Source organism: Urocitellus parryii, chromosome 5 (assembly GCF_045843805.1).
Source record: "Urocitellus parryii isolate mUroPar1 chromosome 5, mUroPar1.hap1, whole genome shotgun sequence".
Classification (NCBI taxonomy): domain Eukaryota; kingdom Metazoa; phylum Chordata; class Mammalia; order Rodentia; family Sciuridae; genus Urocitellus; species Urocitellus parryii.
This window is the reverse complement of record NC_135535.1, coordinates 154,306,353-154,333,427: the sequence shown is the minus strand read 5'-3', so window position 1 is coordinate 154,333,427 and position 27,075 is coordinate 154,306,353. Positions and strand designations below refer to the sequence as shown.

Genomic DNA, 27,075 nt, shown 5'->3' with positions numbered 1-27,075 from the left:
AAAGAAGAGAGAAGGAGGTTCATTTTTTGCGAATTGTCTTTTTTATCTTTTTTTTTTTGATTTGGGTGTTAGGATTTGCTCAGTTTGTGAAAATAGTTCCAACTGTATATTTATGTTTTGGTCATTTTTCCATATGAATTTTCTACCGTAAGATTATATAATAGTTATGTTTGAGGACTTGATATTCTTTATTTGGTAAAAGACATGGATGAACATTGTAGCTGAAGAATTGGCCATTTCCATCAAATTCAGAAAGACAGAATTAAGCAATAACAAGGCAAAGGGATTGAGAATCATAGAGGAAATTAAGGTGAGAACTTGGAAAGTAAAAATGGACAAAGAAGGAGATAGACACAATGAAAGTAACAAAATCTGCCCCTATCATAATGGCATAAATAAAGGGGGATTTTTTAATGAAATTTTTGGGGGAGGGATTGAACTCAGGAGCACTTGACTACTGAGATACATCCCCAGCCCTGTTTTGTATTTTATTTAGAGACAGGGTCTCACTGAGTTGCTTAGTGACCTGCCATTTCTGAGGCTGGCTTTGAACTTGTGTTCCTCCTGCCTCAGCTCCCTGAGCTGCTGAGATTATGGGTATGTGTCACAGTACCTGGCTTTAAAATGAAATTTTAAGATTGAGTAGAAGAATTCTCTCTAAGAAGTATAAAAATCAAGAGGTTATATTGTTAGACTGAGTTTGATTTTCATCATTCTGTGATCAGGTTATTTGTAGTATTGTATTGACTCAGGAAAAGAGATCAGAGCTGGAGATTTTATGACAGATGAGGAAAATTTGTTTCTCAAAATAAATTATTATGTTTTGCAGAACAACTGCATTTAAGATGAAAAATGATAGAGAAATATCATCAAGGAAGATGTGGATATTTTTGTATATGGAGGACAATATTCCTCAGGTTTTGTTGTTATGATGATAGAACAAGACTTCTTACCAAGATTTTCTGGTTTGCAGCCTGGTTCAACCATTGAGTAACATAATATTCATTGAATTGGTTAATCTTTTGGAGACAATTTTCCCATTGATAAAATGGAAATAATTATGACACCTACCTCATAAGGCTGCTGTGATTATTGAAAGTGAAATAGATATTTGGTACCTAGGGAGTGTCTGGAATGTATATGTATTTCTATTTTCATTGTTTCTCGAAACAGATTTGAAATTTAATAGACACACAATACAATTTCATTCAAAAGGCAATGATTCACAAACCCTTTGACAGCTAATACATATCAGAATTCTGAGCGGGAGTACAGATACAGAGCCACCTGGGCACAGATGCCAGAGATTCTACTAAAACTGATTTGTCTTTGGCTTTGTCCCTCCGTTTCTTTTCTTATCATGCACAAAATAATTCAATCAAGGAATTTCACCCAGAATCCGCAAATATCAGTTATTCTCTTTAGTCTTATTTTGAAAATTTCTAAGTGATTGAAATTGATAGCACTTAATAAATTATTCATGGAAACACTTAAAACCTTCAGTAAAGGTGTCAGTAATTTAATGTTTCATTGTTGTTGTTCCACAGTAAAAAAAAAAAAAAAGACTAGAATTCTCTAGAACTTTTAATTTCACAAACTACTGCCCAACTTTTGACCCTTATCTATCAGAGATAAAAGTCTACTGATTGTAATTCACCAAGTGAGTTGGAATGCTATTAAGGAAATCGAGTGCAACCAATGAATTCCCTGTCCGTGACAGGGTCAGTCTCAATGTTATCCAATAATCAACTCTGCTCCCTACATGGCAGGTAGGTAGCAGATGCAATTATTGTCATTTTGTATCTGGGAAAACTTAAACAGGAGGATTAAGTGACTTCCTCAAGGTCATATAGGAAATCAGTGGCATCCCAAGGAACAGAACTTGAAATATACTTAACAAGACCTCTTCTTGAGTAGTTTTTACTTTTATTATGAGACTAGTGAATTATTTTCCATAATATGCCATTGTATACCTCAAAATTATGTATTAGATTTAGCATTACAGATTTATTATCCCTTAGAGTGCAAAATAGCCCAGCTCTCCATAGCTAGGTATTTTTGAATGTTTGAACACTTTATATGAGAATGCAGAAAATGATAATGACCAGTAGTCAAGATGGAGGAAAACTCATTTCTACATTGGAGGTAGTTTAATGGGTTGATAGCTTATAATTTACTTAACATGCTTGCATATTACTTTTGATTTTGAAAGTACTGAGCTGTGTCTTCATTTATGTGCCTTGCCATATGCCAGTGGTAGTAAAAGTTACTGTTCTTTTAACACATTGCATAGGGTACATTTCCTGTGAGAAAAACAGCACCAAGTACTTTCAGATGCTAAAGAAGAGATCTTGTAAAGCTCATTAATTAAAAACTGTGTCTCATGAAGCTTATTTTGATTCTTCAAAGAAAAACAAATAATAAAATGAAAGCAAATTTAAGTGCTAGACATGTAAATATATTTTGACAAAATATATTGAACAAAAGAGTTATCATTTATGGAAGATTTAATATGTCTCAAACATTAAGGTAAGAAATTTAAAGGAAAAGGCCTATGTTAGAATTAAGGCATGATTAATTAATCCTGAGATTTTCATAGACATCAAGTTAGGCTCATAATAAATTGATAATAAATGACAATTGATACTGATTTTTGATCTTTATTATTTGAATTTCATTGACTATGCTTTTAATTCCTTTCGTTCATATAGGTAAGCTCTTTTGCCATTGCATACTATTGATTCCATAAAGTATGTTTTCATTATATTGTACCTAGTATCCAGAGTATTGCAAAGTTTTTTTTGTGATTTTTCCTTATTTTTCCATCTGTAGGTGTCTGAAACACCAGCATCTAAAATATGAAGATGTGAATCATCTAATAAACAAGTTCTACTAACATGATTCATCATTTTCAAAATGTTCTTCCTTAGAACTCTGTACATTCATTATACTACAATAATATATCTAAAATTCCTTTTTGTTTGCTGGTTTGTGGTGCTGGTTATTGAACACAGGGTCTTGCACATATTAGGCAAGCTCCATACTATTGAGCTACATGTCCAGCCCTGACATTCCTTTTTGATGATATAATTGCATGGACAGTCTCATGAAGTTTTATGTTCTTCATATTATCAGATGATTTATACTTCAAAAATTTTTTAAATTTAATTTTTTTATTTTATTAGTAGCAGGAATTGAATGCAGAGACACTTAACCACTAAGCCACATCCCCAGTCCTTTTTTATTTTCAAATACATTCTCATTTAGTTGCTTAGGGTCTGGCTAAGTTGCTGAGGGTAGCTTTGAACTTGCAATCCTCCTACTTCAGTTACCTGAGCCACTGTGATTACAGGTCTGCACCACCATACCTGGCAGGATTCTTTTTTATTCAACAAAAGTAATATTCTAGGTGATGAGTTTTTAAATATGGTAGTTTAGTAATATAGATATTTTTTAACCTATCCTACATTGCAAATTGCAAAAGGAAGATGCAGTTTGCATACATTAAGAATACAACATATCCAAAAGATGATATCATGCTAGACAGAGTAAGTTTACTCAGGAAAGGATAATAATATCTCAGTAGGCAGTATACAAATTTGGGAGGGTTACATTAATAAATCTTGCCCATAGTGTTTTTATTCTTTTCATATAATGGTCTGTGTATACACACACACACACACACACACACACACACACATGTATCCATATATACATATATATATTCATATATATATATGTATACACCCGAATATATTTATATGTATAAAATATACAGACATCCTTATGATTTTACCTGTGTGCTCATTTTTATACACATAATTTATAAATTTATACTGTTATTATTTACTAATTTATATTCAATGGTCCTATAAAATTTATCTAGCTATATTTATATATAAATATACAGAGACAGACACAGTTTGATTACAGGTTAAGTTCTATTATGTTTCTACCTTTTGAAATGTATCATTAGTATAATTAGAATATATTCTAACAAATATGATGAATGATATTACATTTGAATGAACTTAAAATTTTGACACCAGTAGAAATTAGAAAATTCCAGATTAATTTTAAGGAAGATTTAAATTTGCCAGACATCAAGACATACATTACAATTTATATATATTATATATATATATATATATATATAATTGTTCTAGAGCAAATAATTATAACAATAGATTTCTTCTTTGAAAAAATAAACCAAGAAAGTTTTGACTAAATGATTTAAAATCTGAGTGTCTCTGATTTTAAATGACTAGGTTGTGTGAATACCCTATAATAACAAATTTTTCCTAAAATGCTTTCTTCATAGTGGAATGATTTTAAATCTAATTATCACATGTTTTAGGCAAAGATGACTCAACTTCCTGAGGCAGAAAAGGAAAAGATTGCTGAGCAAGTTGCTGATTTCAAGAAAGTAAAGAGTAAGCTTGATGCTGAAATTGAAATATGGGATGATACAAGCAATGATATCATTGTTCTCGCCAAGAAGATGTGTATGATCATGATGGAGATGACAGACTTCACGAGGTAATTATGTTGAAATTATATATAATATTGCTATTGGGTAGAAACATTTGTCACATTACTGAAACTTCAAATTTCTCTGAGTGGCAGATGCCAAAATTGAGTGGTAGTGAAAATATAAATAATATAAAACAAAGTTGAGGGTGTATAATTCTAGAGGTTGTGAAAAGTAAATATGGCAGAGTTTCTCATAAAGTGACAAAGAATTTAGATACCACTTTATACTCTGTCACTTTCGGCTTCCTCAGAGATTTTCCCAGGTTAACATCAGGATTAGTGGTATCCTTTGCTGCTGAGATAGTAACTACATATATTTAAAACTACAGTGACTTAATGATAGCAGAGAAAAAATCATATGTTTTGTTGCATTCCAGAGAAATAAAATGTTGGTTATAATTATAAAAAGGCATTTCAGAGAGCTAATAAATGATAAATGAACTATATAGTGCAAGCCCTATCAATTACTAAAGTATATAAAATTACAGAAATTTACTTAAGTAGTCTTAGAGTTATTATAAAAGTCACAGAATAGAATACCCTGCAGCAGACCTAGTACAAATAGAAAACTGTCCATTTATATTACCATACACTATACACGAAAATTGCTTTCAGATGGAATAATGGGCTAAATCTAAAATTAAAATCATAATTAATAGAGAAAATGTACAAAGTATTTGATATTAAGATTCAGTTAAATTTTCTAAGCATTAAAAAGAAAGAATTCATAAAGAATTATTAAATTGATCTATTTTAAAATTCTAAGTACCAATAAAACTTCCTAAACAATATTAACATTTAAGAAGATAACTTGGTAAGTATTTGCAAGAAAGAATAAAAATGTGTGATGTCATTTGTATATAAAGACTATTAGTATTACAAATAAGAAATGAATTTCCTAATCCAGGATGAAATGTAATTACATAATTCACCGATTTTTCACCCATAAAAGATATGACTAATAAATATTTGAAAAATATTTAGCCTTAACATTTAATATCAAATAATTTTTAGATTAAAAAAATTGGAGAACTTTGAAAATAGGCAAGGTACAGAGTGTGGTAGCAAAAGCCTGAAGTAGTATACACATAATTTAGCAATATGTATGAACTAAAAACCTTTGTAAACAGTTTACATCAGCATCATTTATGTTGTAATCTATATGTACTTCAGAGATTCTATCCCAAATAAATAATCTGAAGTAAGATATATTAGTTTAAGAGTAACTGCAGAATTATTCAAAATATTAGGTAAATTGGACTGTTTAAATTAATGACGTGTTGCTATATGAAAAAGAATCCACTGAAAATAAAGCCAAGATATTTTAAAAATGTTTTTAATGAAAAGCGAAAAAGTAGTCTAATCTAATTTTTTAGTATAATATGTATATATGGCTGTTTTCCTATGAGTGTTTCTTCTTTGTTTTGTATGTGACCAAAATTATTCATGACATAACTCAAACCTACTTGTAGTCCCTTGAAAGAAAATCCACTTTTCAAAAATAATGGCAGTGAAGAGATTTCCCTGCACATCTAATTGGAAAGTTATATATATATATATAACTTTTTTAATATTATATATAAATATATAATGTTATTATACATAGAATTTCATAAAGAAGTCCTTTGAAATATCAGTTTATATTTTTCCTTCTTAAAGTCTTTACACTTTTTTTTCAACCATAGTTCTATAGCTGCCAAATGTCCTCTCATTCTTTTTCATATACAGAATAATTCAGTTTTGACCTGTTTCAGTTTTTGCAAAGATTCTAAACAATCTCTTGGTCTCTCTCTGACTCTCTTCATGTTTCCTTTTCTCTTTCTGTTTGCGTCCCTAATTTTCTCAAATATAAATGCATAGATTATATATATATATATATATATATATATATATATATATATATATATATATATAATGTACATATATATATATAACATAGGTATAAATATGCCTTTATATAGGAAATAAAATTAATAAAATACTCAATGGTATTAAATAAAAATCATGTTTTAGTAGGTGGATTTTGGATAATTTAATTACAGTTTAGTCTTCTGTTTTAATTGCTCTATTATTTTAAAAATGTATTGATATTATGTGATAAATATGTATTCATTTTTTAAAAATGAAGTTTTATACTGGCTCAAGGATAATGACTATTGTATAAATTAAATCACACCATACAAACTTTACTGAAAGTTAAGAGCAAATTAGAGCACAAAAAAACATTATATGAAGCCAGCATTCAAACTTTCTGAGATACAGAGAATATGTGAGTTTTAAATTATCTTATGTGATATATATACCAAATTCCAATAGTTAATGCTGGTACTCTGCCATTGTCATGACCCTGTGTTTCTAGAGGGCAGAAACTACAATGATTAAAACATTCCATGGAGAAGAGATTTGTAAAAAAAACAATAGATATAACACAGAAAAAATTGAATCAAAACAAGAACACCTGATGTTAAGTGAAAAAATTCTGAACACATATCTGGGACTTGGCATTTTATAACACAGATTAGAGGGAAGAGATTAAAATTCAGTGGGTTTAGAATTGGGAGCTTTAGATCATTTTCACTTTGGATGGAAAAGAAAATCTTGGGGAGGTAGCACTAGAAGTATTCCAGGTTTTGAGAAATAGCAAGGATCCCAGAGAAATAAAAGAGAATTATAGAAGATGCCACTTTTCCTCCTCTATCACCATTACTAAGAGCATTATCCATTACGAAAAAGTGTACTTCATAATACTGAAGAAAGAGAATGTTCTTTGAGTAGAAACCATGCCCAATACTCACTATATGCAATGTTATTATAAGAAGATAAAGTGGGAATCAAAACAGCTCCGCTGATGAAACCCCTCCCTCTAAAAACAAATAAAAACCAGAAAAAGTAAAAGTATACTATTATGCCTCTAACTGAAATAAATTTCAAAAAGTAAATAATTGGCATTATATGCATATATATTTGATGTCTCTAAATCTAGACTCAGAACATGAAAATCAAGAGAAATTAACCCAAAACAGGAAACAATGATTTGATAAATCTTTGGGGGGAATTAGAATTAACCACCATCACTAACAATAACAACAAAAATGTGGGAAAAAAGAAAGAAAAAACTAATGAAAAAAGATAAAGAGTAAAAGAATCAAAAAAGTGACCAAATGTTCAAAAGGAAATAAACTCAAAAAAGTTAATAAATGACATTAAAGAAAATCAGAAATAACCATGAAATAAAGAGAATGACTGTGAGATAAAGAAGAAAATGATCAGAGAAAAAGAAGTAAAATGGTAGAAAAATTCGATGTACTTTTTGCTCTTACATATAATTACTGACTTTTTCTACAGGTGATGATTTAGATCACTTAAATGGCTTTTTATACTTGCTTCTCCCCTCCTTCGAATTCTTGATTGTTTGGCACCTTCATGTTTTTTATTGTATATATGATCCTTGATATTATTTTATTAATAATTTATTTTGATATTTATTAGTTATGATGAAACTTCCCATTATGTATGATGAAATGTTCACCTTTGCCCTTTCTTCTGCCTTCTACCTGATATTCTATGTCTCATTTACAACACAAATTCTATTCACTTCTTCTTATATTTCTGGGATTGGTTAGATTTATATTCTCAATAATTTTAATTCATGCTTAATATATAGGTTGATTCTGAAGTAAAGATTAATAACATTTTTTTGTTGTTCCATTGATATAATTAACCTAGATACACAAAAGAAGAAAATGTATTTCCAATAGAAAGCTGAATTAGAATTTTCACATAGTGTAAAGTATCCATAACTTTATTTGGAAAATAGTATATCAAGGAAAGAAACCTGAAGTGAGAGCCTCTTTAGCTTTCTCACCATGGGGTAGTATGAACAATTATACTAGATGTATTTTTGCATAGGGGCCAGAGCAGGAGGGAAAAACAATAAAGAACAAAGCCATGCGAAAACAGAAGTATTGGCAGAGAAAACAGAATTGCATAAATAAAGAACACTGGAGTGATAAAAAAAAAAAGTAAAGTACAGCAAACAAAAAAGGACTCTGGACCACACTTAAGGGAATTTCAGTGAATCACTGAAATTTAGTCATTTAAATGATCTAAAATGACTAGTTTTACCTGAGAGAACTTAATATGATAATTGAACTAAATTCTAGTTTTGGCAATTCTCAATTGTTGTTGACTTTTGTCTTAGTAGCTTCAATAGATCATGATATGAGAAAAAAAGTGTTATTAAGAGAAATGGACAAAGAATAGGAACCAGAGAAAAATATACTTAAAGCAGTAACTTAAAGGAGGCAAATGAGCAGAACAAGGTTTTTGAGATTTCTGAATGTTGGAGGGTTGAAGAGAAAGAAGAAATGGATAGGGATAGAATGAATTGTTTAAAGGGGGATAAAAACTATAGTTGATGACACAGAGCATAACAATGGAAGGGAAAGAAACAATTAAAAACAAAACATGACAGGGCTGGGGTTGTGGCTCAAGTGGTAGAGTGCTCGCCTAGCATGTGTGGGGCATTGGGTTTGATCCTCAGCACCACATAAAAATAAATAAAGATATTGTACCCACCTAAAATTAAAAATTACTATAAAAAATGACAAATATAAAGATAAGCCTACATGGGTTTACATGCTGTTTTTTCTAGTCTCAGTTTGAATAATGAGCTCATAATCACAGATACTACTCTTGTCTATTCAGCACAAAATCTTCCTACAACTAGTCTCCCTATATGGAAAAAATCATATTTTACTTGCCTTTTAGCAGTTATCACTTCTTAGATTATCTAGTTTATTTATTTATATATTTTAGGCTTGCATATCCATAACAGAACATAAGCTATATGTAATTTGTCTTATTTGTTGTTTTATTCTCAAAACTTGCAATAGCATATGTATATGTGTGTGTGTGTGTATACACAATATGTATAAGTTTAAGTATGTAAAATATGTATAAGTATACTTATATGTATTAGTGCACAGAATATGTATAAGTATGTGGAATCTGTATATGATGAATATATATTTAATAAATACTAGTTGAATAAATTAAGAAATTAAAAATTAAACACTTGAATTTAGAAGGAACCAGGAAAAAAAACAATCAATCTCCAAAAAAAAAAAAAAATAGTAGGTAAACTTAATCATCAACTGTTGAAACTCACTCTTTTTTTTTGTTTACTTGTTTGTTGCTACATATGTAGATCCCTATGTAGAACACTAAGACATTAATTCTAACTTTCATATTGCATTAGAGATACTAGTTAGGGAGCTGTAACTGAGACCCTTGGAAAAAGCCTAGAGTTATGATGAACAAATAAGTCAGAAAATATCTTGGTATATCCAAATAAAACATGGCAGAATGACAGTAGTGATAAAAAATGAGACTGTTTGCAGTGGTGACACTACACAGGGAAATTATAAAGGTTGGAGATGAAAGTTGAAATGATTTGCTCTTCTTATATACAGAAAAGAGTTTTTAAAAATTAATACTCTGCTGCATAGAAAATTATGTAACGCATTTTAAAATTTCTAAGGAATCTTTACAGTAATGAAAATTGGAACCAGTAGAATAAACTTTCCATATCAGAAGATGAAATTAAAATAAAGGGGATAAATTAAGTTAGAAAATGGGAAAAAAGAATAAAAAAGAAAATGTTGAGTGAATATGAAAAATACAATAACTACATAAATTATACTAAATATATAATTATTACTATTGATTTTTTAATATAAGTAAGATACTTATTTTTTTTGTAAAAAAAAAAAGTAAGGATTTGGAGTCTATCATGTTACATGAAATAAGCCAATCTCTAAAAGCAAAGGTTAAAATTTTTCTCTGATATGTGGATGCTAACCCACAATAAGGGTTTGGGGAGAAAGAATAGAAGTTCAGTGGATTAGACAAAGGGAAATGAAAGGAAGGAAGGGGGTAGGAATAGGAAAGACAGTGGAATGACTGGAACAACTTTCCTGTGTACATAAATGAATATACCACAGTGAATCTCACCACCATACACATCCACAAGACTGGGATACTTATTAGAATAAGATATATTCCATGCTTGTATAAATATATCAAAAGAGATCCTGCTGTTATGTATAACTAAAAAGAACCAAAAAAAAAGTAAAACAATACAGTAAATCCAAAAGACAAAAAGTATCATTGAACAGAGGCACATAAGAATTTTATTTTCTAGGAACCATGGAATAAGAGGAGGAAACCTTTCTAAATGAATAAGGAAATGTATGAAGGTATGAATAAATGGAAGGAATTTGAGAAGTAAATTCTTAATGGCTTCTATTTGTTAAGTGTTGCCATCTATTGAATGTAAGACTAAGAATTCAAAAATGGAGTGACAGAGCTGCAGTAGATCTGGATAGGTCAAAGGTAGTAAACATGTATTAGTCTTCACCTTTTTGTTTATTAAGGGAAAGGTAAATATATTTTCTCTTTGTATGTTCTGAGAAGACTTGTTGGGCTATATTTAATCATAATTCATAGACTGGAAGGAAATTTGCAGCAGAATTAAAACTACTAGAAAGGATAGATTAAAATGACTGTGTCCAGACTAGAAAACAAGAAAAATGTCCCTGGAAAGTAGGATGAAAGTGGAACTGTAAGATCCTGTCACCTGAGACAGGGTGAGGTTATAGGCTTTGCGGATTTCCCTGCTCTGAATGTGTCACTTTGAAAGGAATTAATGTCTGATTGTTATACTTTGAATCAAATTGGAAAAGATTCTGCTACATCAGTGAATATGGAAGTATCCTAAACTGCAGCTAGTGTGTTAGAGGAGGATTCACAGCTCCATAGAGTGAGAAGTCATTGGGAAATAGACACATTTCATGTTTTGCAAAAGCTAAATACCCCAACATTCTCACAATCTATAGGTGTCACTTCCACAGGCATCCACAAAACAAAGATACTGTGTGTTCAAATTTTAAGAAAGGCAGGGTAATAAAATTGAATTTAAGGTTCTGATAATCACTTGTGCTGGAACTGGATCCAGAGTCAGCTAAATTTTAGGTCACATAAACTTTGATAAATCTATAATTGTTTTACAATGGATAAAATCTTTTCTTTTCATTTCCAATTTTGTTTCAAGCTTTTATTTTCTCAGACACTATAATATTTTTCAGAGGTTAAATTTAGCAGTTTTATATCTAATATAGTCCTTAGTTCCACCTGTGTCACATTTCCTTCACTGAAGGAATTTCAGCTGTTCCTAGGGGGGTCTGGAAGAAAGGAGGAGATAGTTGGCAGTGCATGTTTATCAACAAGTAGCAACCAATGTGGCTCACACACTGCCCTGCATATAGATATTTAAGTGGCTAGATAATCAATAAATAGAAAAAGAATATAAATAAGGAAAGAATTATCTCTCTCTCTCTCTGAAGTGCCATTAGATGCTCTGTTTTCTCATTTTCTTCACATGCTATTTTATTAATAAGGTGCAAAATAAAGGCTATACTTTGATGAATGGTTACTATAACTACCCAATAACAAATACTTATTTCCTCATTTGTGTTGTAAGGATAGTTTGATTATTAAAATTTCCCTTATATAGTTAAAGAAATACTGGTAAAACAAATTGCTCATAAATATGTACGTGAAATTGGTTTTGAATCAGGATTGGCTCAGCTTTAGAATCTGGGCATCATATTACACATTTTTTTTAATCCTGTGCAGACATAGAACAAAACCCAGCCCTTTCCTCATGAGTGAAACAAATGGGCATATTATATAACATACCTTGTGCTGCTAGCCATAAATATGTTAGAATTTTAGAAGAGAGGGAGTATCAGTAGAGAATAGAGTAAGTGCAGAAAGAAACTATGAAAAAGTAAAACATATTAGACTTTGAGATGCAAAGGTTGAATTGTGAAGGAAGATGATGTAAGTAAGAAAACCTACAAGAGTGGAAACCAGGAGTGTGGAAGTGAGTCAGATCCATTTGGGTTCTCTTTATAAACAAAAAGAGACATTAAGAAAGTAATACATTTTAAAGGGCATTTAGAAACAGTTTTTATTTATATAAAGTAGGAAATAGGAAACTATTCAAGAATTATGATTAGGGAGCCATGATAGAAAGAAACAAAATCTAGGAACAATACATGGGAAGAATAACAGGGCCTTTTGGGTGGCACTGCTATCAGGGACTCAACCCATCATGGTCTGGTCACAGTTAGAGAGCCATCCAATTTGCAAATTCTGTTTTTCCAAAAAGGCAAATTCTGCCTTTCCAAAATGAGAAAACTTTAAATAAATTCATAGGATGTGTACTATACCAGGAGTTGTATAAAAATCCTATAAAATTTGATGTGGCCATTTCTGAGTGTTGGCCAATGCCACTTGTCACACATTTGACACTTCTTCCAACCTAAATTAAAGACATGGAACAGGTTTACTCTAATGATTCTGTATAGTTACAAATACAGCAAGATATTTTCTCACTACCCCCTGTGATACACTCATTCTGGGGGTAGAAGAGTCAGGCATTATGGTTTTAAGTTTTCTCCTTGATAAAGGGCTAGCCAAATAGTTATATAAGCTGTTATGATATCAACACAATTTTGGAATCTTCTACCAGCACCACATTTCTTTTATTTAGCCTCTGGTGCTTTTTAGAACCAGGAGTTAAGACTTGCTAGAAGAAGGCAAGTGTTTTTCCTTTGCATTAGTTTGTTTCCCAGGAAAGCATCTTCTGGGATTCTGGTTAGAAGGTAAAGGTCTGTATCAGGGGGCTGGGAATATGGGTGATATTCTCAATGCTAAGTTTAGCATTAAGTATTCCAACCTTCATCTTTCACCCTTGATGTCAATAAAAGTTACCCCATCCCTAAGATAGGCCTATTTTCCTTCAATACAAAAACTTTATTTTATCCCCTTCAAAGAATAACATCCAGAATTTTGCCCTGGTGAGAAAAGGGTAGCTGGTGAGTATTGTGGATTAAGGGAGGGGATAAAACTGCCTATTTCAGTTCCTCTCTTCTCCTCCAAGTCCAGCCAAATATGAATTAGTCTGTAAAAGCCAACTTGATTCTTAATTTCCCCCACTGCTGGTTTGGACTGGCTTTCGTGATCAGGCTCTTATTACCACTTCTCATCTCCTTTTGAGTTTCCTGGCTTATCCTGAATATTTTTCCTAATAGTTTTTACTGTTATCTTTTCTCTTTATAAAGATTAATTCTGTTCTTACTAGTGGGTTCAGGTAATTAGAGAAAAGAAAAAACAAGCTTATCTGAAGTATTACTGAGGGTTGGAGAGGGAACAAAATTAGATGTATGTGTTAATTGGCCATTTTTACCAGGAATCCCATTAGGATTTACTAGCATTGCAGACATTTACTCTTTAAGATATTTTAAAATTACATATGAGGTTTTTTAAATAAGTGATGGTCCCCTTTTTTCCTCTCCCTTTAAGAAAATTCTGTCTGGGCAATATTTTGACTATGAACTTGAGCAGTTTCTACATTACATGACTTATATAACAGTTGAGAACATTTAATTTTTTTCCTTATCTAAGCAGGAGACAGGGTCTAGGTAAAACTTTCCAGATATCTAATTATATCTTATGGTCATATGGTAGGTATTTTTTTTAAGTTTCAGAGAGTTATGAGATAAAAGGCAAAAAGTGAGAACTTTTGTTCAAGAAACACAATCATCACATTCATCTTTGCAAAACATATTTTAAGAATTTACCACCTGTATTGTTAATATTGTTAAGATCTAAAAATTGAAATTAATTAAAGAATAGTAATACTGCTCCAAGCACTAATATTTTAAGCTACATTTTTAAAAATACAGCAGGGTCACATCCCTCCTCATCAGTAAATTTTATATTTTTAAAATGTAATGTGATGTCCACTTTTATCTAAATAATTGGTTTATTAATTTGATAAAATGCATAGACTTTACTAGAAGTCTTATCAACTCTTTTACTGAGAATATACTGGATATTTGTCATAGTACTTGGTATTAAGGATATACAAATACCTACAGTGGAGGATTTTATTTTTAATATTTTTTATTTGTCAATGGACATTTATTTTATTTATTTATATGAGGTGCTGAGAATTGAACCTAGTACCTGGCACATGCTAGGCAAGCCCTCTACCACTGAGCCACTCCCCAGCCTCATACAGTAGAGGATTTTAAGCCAGAGAAGCAACATATAGAATGGAGGGAAGTTGAGAACAAGAAGATGGGCCCAAAGCAAGCAGAGGTGAAAGATGAAAATTGAAAAGAAATATATCAGTCATGAGTGGACTGCCAAGACAGAAGTTCAATTCTGAAAGGGAATTCAGAATGTTGCTAGGAACTCCATATGCAAATAAGAAAAGTAAAAATACCGAAGTTTTCTCACCAGAGTCTACTTACCAGACAGAGGTTGAATATGTATCTAATAGTCTGTTGAGCAGAAAAAAAAGAACAGGAAGGCCCCTCATTACTAAATAGTCTGAATTTTTAAACTCCATTCTAATGACATGAGAATGAGATCCTGAAGAATATTTTGGAGAGAATGAGCTTCAGAAAATGGGTTGACATGTCTGGTAAATATCAAAATGGTGCTAATATGCCTTCCTGATACTCTCCCATACAACTCCGAGGACCAGTATTTATCAATAAGAAAGAAGGACTGCTTATATTTTGATTATTTATAAATTTAAATAATTTATTATTTATTATCCCTCTCTTGCTAATGGATCAATCTTCCTCATCCAAATATGGACAATCACAAGATTGTTTAAATATCCCTGAAATATTGGAACATGATAAAATGTCAATTAGTATTAAAATATATGCCCAGCCATATGTGTAGTAAGCATGGGAAGAATACATCTTTTTATTTAGTTTTAATTAGTTACCCAAGAGAAATATTTATGTGACATTTTCCAAAGGTTAGAACTGGCTTTGATATTGCAAATAGCAATTCTGACTTTATATTTCTATAATATCCCTAAGCCTGTTCTCAGAATCTTGGTCACTCAACTAGTAAGCCCAACTGTCTGCAAATGAGTCAGGCATTTTGTCATCAGTAAACATAGCCTATTGCAATCATGTATTAACTTGAAGTATGGAGGAATGTGTGGAGCAGAGAGATTTCCTGTGAAGCACCTTGCTTTCAGTTTTCCTTGTGTCTAGGAAAGCCTCAGATCTGACTAGGCAATGGCAAAAATGCATGGAAGTTTATTAAACTTAAGGGAAAAGCAAAGAGTACTCAAACTCATATAGTAATGTTGTATTCATTGTAGAAAAAGAGTTCTTGGCTGAGGCAGCCACAGAGTGATGGTGGATGAACAAGACTGGGAGATGGGTTGGCTGTATTCCTCACCTCTATATACCTCCCTATACCTCCCTTGGAAATGGGCTTGTATTTGTAAGATATTTCAGCTCTACTTTTCTACAACACAACCTCAAGAGACAAAATAGAAAATGAGCAGCAGGGGCATTGGATACTCATCTTGCTTCTATTCAGCAAAGTTTTCAGAATTAAACTCTTTGTGGTGGCATAGTTGTTATACAAAATCTATGTGTTATGTCCTATGTTCCACACCCTTTTGTTTGTTAAATAAAAGATGTATTTGCACATAGCTCATTTGCTTTCTGAAGTGAAACATTTATATTATAAAATGATGTGTGAACAATAGCAATTTAAATGTTGTAGCCCACAAAACAAGGAATAAAATATATTGGTACATTTGTGTTTTTCTTAAACTATATAATTCTTATGAAATCTAATTTTTACTTTATTTGACAAGGCTACTAAATGTTTCTCATATATGTTATATATAAAAATGTCTAACAAATAATTAAAAATATAAGATGCCAAATATGAGACATGTAGATCATCAAAGATTTTGAAAAAATATCTGACTTTTCAATATATAAGTTTAATAAAATTCATTTTATGTTGGAAATAAATATTATTTCAGTCTTTATATTATTTATAAATATTACAACAGAAAGAGAGAATTATTTTCTGTTGTGTTCTGTGATTAGTCTTGAATATTTTCTTTTTGGGGCAGTGTATAGAGTAATTATTATTATTGCCTTTTCCATGGACATTCTCCCCATTAAAAATCAGTTTATCTTATTGTATGGTGTCTCAAATAATTGGAAATGCTATTTAGTAATGTCAAAGAGAAATGCTTTGACACAAATGGAAATAATTCTGCAAAGTCTTTTTACATGATAAAAATATTCATATATACTTAGGTGATAAGTAAAAGGAAAAAAAACTTAAATAGCATGTTAATAATTGTTTATCAAAATGAATTGGACAGCCTAAATACCCTTGCCTGAATTTCTTATTGCAATTTCTTATTGTCATGAATTTGTCAAGAATTTGGTAAAATTGCTAGGTTAATTTCCAAGTTGTAGAACAGTTCTTTATTATGTGAATCTGCAGAGATTTCAAGTGGATAGATTTAAATTAAATTATGCATCATCTCAGAGTAAAGGAGACTAAAATTTTAAAAATATAGAGAAATTAAAGACCAACTAAATAAGGACAGGCAGAGACTATTAAGAACTCTTTGAGGGACTCAGCCACTGTAGTTTCCTTCTTGCCTTTTTAAAATTAATTTTATTATTGATTGTCACACAGAATTTGTATGTATTTGTCAGGTACAATGTGATGTTTTCATTCATGTATATATTGGGTAGGATCTATTGAGGATAACAAATATATTCCCACCTTAAATTTTTATCATCTCTGTAACAGTGAATACATTCAATAATTTGCTTTTGGCAGAGGGATAGGGATAGGCAGAGGAGATGGAAAGCTTAACAAAAAGGCTTCAGGTATTTTCTTATTGGATATTGTTTAAATAGTGAAGATGTAGGTGGGTTAACTAGAAGCAGCACATTTGGCTTTCTCTGGTTGTTGCTGAATTGGAAACTTGGCAAATGTAGGCAAATCTGATGACTAAGTCCTGCCATATTGAGTCAGTTGTTACAAAGACTATGGTTTAGCTTCTTGAATGACTCATTGCAGAGTTGTAGATCAAATTCTATTGCTATTGTCCATTTGTGTGTTGAGCCCCTCAGCAATGTAACTGATAATCATTTATTTAGGATGGACATATATAAATATATAGTTGTAAGATAATATTGAATTAGTTTTATATTCAAAAAACTAAATATTTATTTTAAAAGCTAAATATTTATTTTTAGAGTAAAAAGTCAATGTATGATCATCTATGTCTTGAATCAATGGCTCAATTAATTTAAAAGTAACTTGTTTAAAAAAGAGAAATAGTGAGGTATTACAGTGGATGGATCTTTTTTATTAATATTTTTTCAGGTTTATGCCTATTGTGTTTCAAGAACCCTAATCAGAGCAGTTTGAGTTTATTTTGTCACCTCTATTACTTTGATAAATATATTCTGCATATAAGGTATCTTTTTTCACATCTGAAATCTTAAATTCCCATTCCTGTGTCTCTCTTCTAAAAGTGTTTAAAGCCTTATTCTCAACCTTATTGTGTTCTCATTTGAGATATTTCCATCCTTCCAATCTCAAATTCATGTACTCATTTCATTCTTTATTTTTTTTTAATTCAGCTAAAACAGTTGGCTCTTATTTTCTTATAGAAATTTTGATGGTTCTCATGCCATATAATACCGAAAATCTCAGCTTTGTCTCAGTCCAATCTCCTGCTTTCTGCTGTCTTTTGCTTAGACTTCAGAATGTGAATTTCACTCTTTTCCCTCGGAATGACCAGGTATTTGTTTGTCCTAGTAGATGTTATAGAAAGAGGAAGCTTCAGGAAGACAGTACATTCTTACTACTCTGGTAAGTAGTTCTTTAAGCCACTTTTAATTTGAATGACAGTCAGGAGGAGAGTGTGCGCACACCAGCACAAGCAAATGTGGACACATGTGTGCTGACTTGGTCCCCTCTCTATAAACCTCTCTTTTACTTCCTCTGTTCTACCTTGATTACATATGTTTGCCTCCACCTACTCCATTGTTCATTTGGAATTAGTACTGCTCTCAAAGGTGATCTTTCGTATTTACCTTCTATGACATAGGAATTGACCTCCATGTCCATGTTTTAGCCACTACAGATTTGCTGGCTGGGTCCTTTCTGCTTAATCTTGACAATAAGCACAGTGGGAAATTGGGTGCAGAGTGCAACTATATAAACCATTAGTTATCGTTATCATTGTAATTATCATGACACTTAAATGTGGAATTGCCTTTCCTTGTTCACGTAACACAGAGTAGCTATTTAGTGATTTTACTTTCTCCATAGGAAGTCACTCTGTGCTTTCAAATTATTAATGTGCTTTGTTAGACTCTGTTTTTTTACTATAAATATTGCAGATACACCACAAATGCTAACTCATGGAACTTTTATTGGTGTAAAATGTTTTTTGACTACGACAAAAGAGATAAAACATCAAAAAGCATGTAAATTTGTCTATATCACTTTTTGTGGAATTCTAAAATGCATTTTAAATTCCACACCAGCTTTGTCCTCTGGATCTTTCTCCTGCCTGTTCACATTATTATTTATAACATTTTGAAAACAGTAGTCATCATTTATTGTGTTTTCAAACTATTTTAAATTTTCTAAAAAATAGTCTCACAAAACTTAACAGAGAGAACATGGGACAAACCCACATCAGTCACCACAGGGACATGAGAAAGTTTGTAGTCAACAGCTAAAGGCAGAGACAGAAGAAAATATTTTTTTTTGCCAAACTGGCACTGATCAGTCATCATGGAGAACTAATCCATGATATGGTGTTATTATAAGAGAATTAAATGGTGAAGTGTCATTATGTGATAACAGGTCATGTAGGCAGAGGAATAAATTAAACTATATTCTACGTTGCCAGAAGTGAGGAAGTAAAACCTCCTCAGGTAGGCATTTCTGATAAATTACAAAACAGATATTGAAGGGTATTGTTTTAAATATGTATGAACTTTAGTTTGCTTTGCTTTTGATTATTTTTTTTCTGGATAAAGAATGAATTAACAAATTAATAATTAATAAAAATGAAAGATAACTATTGTTACAATTTTAGTCAGACCGTAATTAAACCTTGATATCCTTTGAAAGCTATCTCCTACAAAATATTTGATTAGAAAAGGCAGATTCTAGCATTATAGGAGTGCCAATTTACCAGCTGGCCACCATGTGTTTGACTGGTGTTTAACAATGAGTATTGGCTGACCTCTGCTGAAGAACACGGATAGTATCTAGGTATCTGAGGCAATTGCAACCCACAAGTGAAAACACAATCTTTCAGATTTGTAATGGAATACCAAGAGATGTCAAGGTGAGTCACATCACATAAATGTCACCTGCTCTGACAGTGTTCAGGACATCTGCCCATGGTGCTTTCCTTCTGATTTTCTCCTTGTATAATGAAGCCACTCCAAGATGCCAGTGGGGACTGGTAGTCGCACAGTGCATCAATAGAAAGGGATATTATGCATTTCAAATCTGGCTCATTTGTTAGAGCCAAGGGCAGACACTTAATTTCTCTTGATAAGAGCAAAATTCATCTAATATAGCTGAACAAAAATATTAATCTAAGAAAAGGCACGAGTATCTCTATAATACTCTTAATGACTGCACTGTCAGTGGATGCTAATTTTAGGTTCAATGTTTGTTTGTTCCCTAGTTCTAAATTGAAAAAAAAGCTTTTAAATTACTATTTTTAGCAAATTCCTGATAGTAACACATAGACAATTGGTTCAATATTTATAAGACTACATTCTAATATATTTCCAAGTAATAATTGCGTCCTCTTTCTTTCCTGTATTCCCTCCCCCCAAAAAATACCCTTTTCCAAGTATTATGATTAAATCACTGCCTTCTTTTAATTTTTCTGGGGTCCCTATTTTTTGCCTCTTTCCATGGAGATCACTTGTCAACAAATACCTTCTGGTATCTTCTTTACTTCTACCTCTCTGGCCTGAAATAATGATATTATAAAATGTTGCCCTTTTTTTTTCCTACAGTTTGCTCCAGTTACATTGTCTCCTAATAGTCCTGTTCACTTCCCACTCATCCTTCTTAGTATATATACTTCTCCTCTTTCTTCTTTTGACATATGCCTCCTCCATATAATCCTTTTTATCAGAATTTCACAGTGATCCTTCCCTCTTATTTTTTGCCCAATTTCACCACTTTTCTTTTTACTTGCTTCTTTCATCTCTATAAGTCTCTTTCTTTTTACAATTATGTCTCCATATCACCTCCTTCCCCACCAGTTTCTTTACTCATACTTGGTAAGTATTTATTTAATTTTCTCTATATAACTAGCACATAGAGACTTAAAGTTAATATGTCAAAGTATATGCCATCATATAGTTCCCCAAATAAATGGACAAATAAATTAATCAGTGATGATTAATCATTATCAATGTCATGCACAGATAAAAATATACTGGAGGCTGTAGAGAATCATGGGAATTGGAAGAGGGTGGTGGCATCTAGAAACATATCATTTTGCTAAATGACTAGATAGTATAGTAGGTCTTTCAAGGGGGAAAATATGGTTAACTATATGATTATGAAAATGGTAATTTTTTCATTCATAGTAACCATATTACTTGTTTGTACCCTATAACATCATGCTGTATACCCTAAGTAAACAAACAAAAATATTTAAACAAGAGAAAGAAAAGTATCCTGGTTGATGTATTATCTCAGTTAAATTTTGAGGCAGGATAAATAGGGGGTATAAAAAGTTCTCTAGGTAAAAAGGACAGCATGGGGGGAAAAAACATCTGAGGCACAAAATAGCATGTTGGAGACAAATGAGCAATCTGGTATTTCCAGACTATAAATAGAAAACAGAGCATGTGAAAAGAAGCTTGAAATTAGGAAGGACCTCATTATGGAAGGAGTTTGTTATCATGCTGAGAAACATGAACATGATCAGAAATGCATTTAATTCCAGACATGGCTGTCATCAGATCTTCATTTTTTTTTTTACCAAATATTCTTTGAATGAACTTACATCCCAATTGAAGGCTATTTTATGAGAATCAGAATCAGGATGACAATAAAAAAGAAACAGAGAAGCAGATTCCAGAAACTATTTAGATGAATAAATGGAAAGAATCTGATTGTTGATGGATATGGGAGAAAGAGGTCGATTCCAGGAATCTACATTTAGTGATTAAATGCAAGGTAATATAAGGTCCTAAAACAACATGGCAGAGGAACAGCTTGTTCTTTGTTCTTCCTCCCTTGCAGTTCTTCCAGCAATATTGGTAACTTGCATTTTTTAAGTACACTGTGATTATGAAAGCTCTTATCCATCCATTATTAATTTAATCTTGATGTGAATCCTCTGAAATTAACTGAGCAGGTCACTTTAGCCACAATTTTCATATAAGAACATTGGAAAAGACTTTTCTCAAACATATATCCTAGGATAGTAGATTATTTCACAACTTTTTACAATTAGTCAGCAGAGTCCTAGTTGGCAGTCAAACTGGTGGAGTCTACAGGAGGTAATGTAGCCATGACGACACTGCCTTGAAAATCATGAAAAGATTAGAGAAGACAATCCTCATGAGAAGCACCTTCCACCTCTGACTCTTTGCCACTAGAATGTATATCATTCAATTACTTCCACACCATAAATTTTCCATCACCATCAAATAGAACACCTTCAAATAGAAAGGAAGACATCAACTGGTTTAGAAAAATTCACCATTAATAAGGAAGTAGTTCATATGCATATAATATTTTTTGTACTATGTTTTATACAGGTGTTACATATAGACATCAGATGGTATTAGTGATTTACAGAATCTGTGTGATGACATCTTCACATTTGTTGCAGTTTGTTTTGTGTTTCTGTGTAGTTGTATATCAGTCATAGACCTTATTTTAAAAGCCATGTGCATAATTTCCAAGTTGGTAAAGATATAGAAGTCCAGGGAAACTCTGTGATTCTCCTCCCCTTTGGCCCCATCCCATTCCTTGCCTATTCATCCCTCCTACTTGGCTACTCCTGAATTATATCCTTTCTAATAAACTGCCAATATTTCTTTTAAAAGCTATGTGAAAATGGATAGTATAAAAGAAAGAATTCTATGTTCTCCAGCCCAGATGAAAATTAGAGAAATAGTTTTTCTAGCAGCAGTTGACATGGGAGGAAAATGACATCAGAGGCCTTTCCTGTACTACCTTCACTTTCATTTCAAAGGCGAGATGAACACATCTTAGGTGTAGGACACTCCATCATGACCTGACTTCTTTTGATGTGTTTTAACCCACTTTGCTATGAGAATGTATCATACATGTTTCATGCTATTTCTAGGTGGTGTACATTGGTGTGAGGGTCCATGAATAAATTTAGTTCTTGTTCTTCATATCTTCATTACTATTAAAGCTATGTTTCATCTTGAAGTTTGGGTTTAAGATGAGAATTAATTGTATGAAAGGTGTGTATTTATGTATCTGGTAGGCAAATGAGACAGAATAGATTAAATTATGACTCATATGAAAATCTTGGCAACAGCCTAACCTCATAAACTAATTGAAGAGTCTTGTCAAATTATACTTGGAAGTGTAAAATCTTGGACTAAAAATGAGAGTTAGATCAGAATTAATCTGAGTGTTGTTTATATTAACCAATGTTTATTCTTTCAACCAGATGTATTCTTCAATTCTTCTGACCCATAGGGCGTACTACTGTAGAAAAGTGAGTTTGTCCTATAGAAAAGGAGCAATGATCTATAAAGGTCTTTAATTTTTCTTATGTTATTCAAATCTGAATCATTTTAAAACTTGAAACTACCATATAAATTCTGTATATCTCTCTAGTAAGTCTCTATGATATAGACAAAGTCAAATAATTCTCTTTTCTAAACTCCTAAATGAATTCAACTACGTATATGTGGATAGTTTTAAAAAAAGTGAATCAAGGATTTAGAATAGTTTTTCTTTAACTGTAATCGGAAATTCCAGGGGAGATTTCAAACATACATTATTTTTCCCTTCTATAGACTTACTGAGTCTGAATGTCAGGGTATAACAATTGAGAGTATTTTTAGCTTCCCAGTTGATTCTGTTGTGAACCGTTTGAAAAATACCAACTTGAAATGCATTATTAATATTATTCATCATCAACTGGAGAATTGCATAGTATTCTCCTATCAACATGCGCATGTGTAAGTACTAAATATAGTTATATGCTTGTAGAGCTATAAAACATCTTTGGATGTTTTCCTCTGGAGGACTGGGGCTCAGGCAGGGGTGAAGGAGATATTTATTTTTGACTCCATAAAATATATCCCTTTATATCATTTGAAATTAGTTTTTACTGAGCTTTTAAGTTACAATATGTGTGTGTGGGATGGTAAGTGGGAATGTAGAAAATGAGTACATGGGTGTATACAAAATCTAAGAACTTAGAAAAGTATGATATTTTATTGTATTCTTTTTGACATCAAATAAATTTCTGTATTTCCTTAGAAATGTTATTACATGTTTAAGAATTATCAATTAACATATACAGTGGATAGCCTTGCCCGTCTTTTCATCTCTGTCCCATTTTTAATCCCTTTGTACAATTATTCATAGAGTTCTCTTGATAATCCAGGCCCTTATGCTGGACTATTGGACTATGAGACAAAAGACATATGGTTGGCTACATTCAGATGTTGTCAATAAAAACATAAACAGAAATAAAAAGAAATCTGTGTAAAATAGTTTAAAGTTTCAACTGAGAATCGAATAATTTTTTTTTTATTAAGAGGAGAGTGACAAATTCCATCATTCCTTTCATTCCTACCATTTTCTCTCCCCTATGTGGGATGTGACCTATTTTCTCCAATAATTTATATGCCTGTTTATTTCAAGTATTTGCATCTATCATAGTATTGTAAATTTTTGCTTAGTTTTTGGCTTATTCTAAATTCTTACTGGCTGCCTAGGTATCATCTAAAGGAAGATGGAGGTGAATAGAAGAGAGTATGTTTTGACTTTACATTTGGGTACATTGTCTTCAGTTTCCTAGGGATGTCCCTATCATTCCCTACACTTTTGCCCTTTTCTATTTTACATGTTCCTTAGAAATGCACTCACTTTCCATTTATTTATCTAAATTACCTTCCCTGCTCATTTTGAACTGCGTAATTTGGTTTGCAAATATATGTAGAGCACAGTAGAAAAAGTTGCAAAAGTTCAACAACAACACAAGGAAAAGGGGGAAAAAAGTATTTGATTGTAAAATAGTGTTAAGTGAAATTCAAACATAAAAATGCATGCCCCCAAAACAATATACTAGTCAAATGTAGAAAATAAAAATGACTGTAAGCTGTTTGACTCAGAGAGAGTGATTTAGAATAATAAAATTGATTTTAAAAATATAATTAATGTTCAGGGAAATAATAACCATGACTGTTTTGCAGGGACACAGTTCATTTTACACTCTTAAACCAGAGTTCAGGGTTTTGCTTATGGGTGGTATCTGTTTTCTTTCCGTGAACTTTAATTGGCTAAAACTGATCCCTTCTCATTCAAGTGAAAAATAGCTGGGCCAAAGGAAATTGAAAATAAGTGGCTATTAAAGGAGTTCTTTGGAATACAGTACATAAATAAGAGTTTTATAAATGATATAAAACTAGCAAATGGCCAAAATGATGTTCAGTTTGAGATTATGCAAATGAAGGTAAGGTGCAGAAGCTAGCTTTTCAGGTCAGCTACATAAACATGTTTTTCCCATCACTGAGCACCAAGGATACTGCTTCTGCAGCTCAACTTAGGTAGAAATTGTGAAGAATTGAAATGGGGATGGTGTTCACAAGCTGCAGATATGCAACAGTGAATGCTTTCTTTTGTTTTCTTTCCTCATAATTCTCTGGTAGAATGAATAAGAGATTGATGATAACTGAATATGAGAGGAAGTGTGCTGAGAGCTTCACAGTTTGGGGCAGTCTCTACTGCATAGCATTTAAATATTTTTCATGTAATGCTCAGGTTAATAATTTAGCAATTTCTAAACTTGTAAATGTCATTTGTTATTCACCATATACACTTATAATTAATAGAGTACTTTCAAATCACTTTCACTTACACCATCTAATTTGATTATCCAGATCACCTGCAAAGAAAATAAAAGTAGAGACTAATAATTTATTAAGTGACATTGCATTTCAGACCCTGCCATAAATTCTTTCCTTTCTCCGTTTAAGCCAATTCTATGAGGTACACACTGATATTACAGATGAAGACACTGAGGCATGGAGAAAATATATTAATAACTCAAAATCTCACAGCTGGTAAATGCTAGAAGTGGGACTTGAATCCAGGCTATTTAACTCTACAGCCTGCCCCTAGGCATCACTAATATATTTTAGGAAAAGAGGTAGGAATAAAGAGATTGTGCAGTTATATAATTTCTAACACATATTTCTATATGACATGCAAAGGACCAATTTTTTTTAAAGTTATCTTGTTGGGACTGAAGTTATAGAAAAGCAGATTTGAGATTTTTTTCAGACTTAAGGTTTTAATCAGATTTAGAAACTGCAGTTCTTTCATGTTAAATTTGCATAATTAACATAGCTCCATAAAATAACATACAAGCCAGTAAGATTAGTGACCTATAATTCAGTCTGTTATTTGGGGTGCACATATCCCAGGATAGGTACAAGCCCATTGAAATAACAGAGAGAAGGCTATTTTACATACATAATTTCATGTCTACACATGGTTATATGCATGTATACATACCAAGCTTGGAATTCACATAAACAATTGCCATGTGAAATGAATTCTTAAAATTTCTAGAGATGAACATTTGAGCTAAATCAACAGAAAACCCAAAAGGATGAGATGAATATGGAAAGCTTAAGGGTCAGAATGAAGCAAAAATTGCTAAAGTATTGTGGGAAGTGCCAGTGAATGTGTATATTGACTTTGCTTCTTCCAAACATTGTTCTATTAGGTGAGTCCCTGACCTCTCTGAGCCTATTTTTTTTCTCTTATAAATTAAGACTAAAAATCCATCTGTCAAACAAAGCTGTTAAATGTGCTTTATAAATCATAACTCTATGTGTGAGACTAAGAATAATATTTTAGTGTTGATATTTCATAAAATAAATGATTTTTGTATTGTGGCTATTGCATATCAAATTCCTGAGCTATGGTTTAAAGTTGTGGCAAGATAAAACAGCTAAAAAGTGAGAAAACTGTAGGGGTCTTTCATAAAATGTTGCGGAGTACCCAGAAAATACCAGGTGTTTGATACCCATTTGATCAATGAATGAATAAATAAAGGAATTCCAAAAGTGAATGAATTTCAAGTTCTGAAGTTTATCCAAGTCTTTCATTATTCTGCCCTAAGGAGATTATCACTTCAACCACTGGAGTTTTGGGGAGAAAATCTGTAATTTATTATTATTATTTTTGGTATGGCGCTGGGATTAAACCCAGTGCCTCATACATTCTAGGCAAGCAAGCTACCACTGAGTCACAACCCCAAACCAAATTCTGTATTTTTATTTCAATCTGTCATGCTGGCCTTGGCCTCAGGATGAATGGCTA

General features: G+C 31.9%; 1 protein-coding gene across 1 annotated transcript in view; it reads left to right on the top strand.

The window, feature by feature from the left end:
* The window catches only part of Ctnna3 (catenin alpha 3), a 1,674,700-nt gene that overhangs the window by 1,550,167 nt on the left and 97,458 nt on the right, over positions 1-27,075 (top strand). Inside the window, exon 15 of the mRNA XM_026394645.2 lies at positions 4,358-4,539. Within this exon, the coding sequence (XP_026250430.2) occupies positions 4,358-4,539 (182 nt within the window). The remainder of the gene's footprint in view (positions 1-4,357; positions 4,540-27,075) is intronic.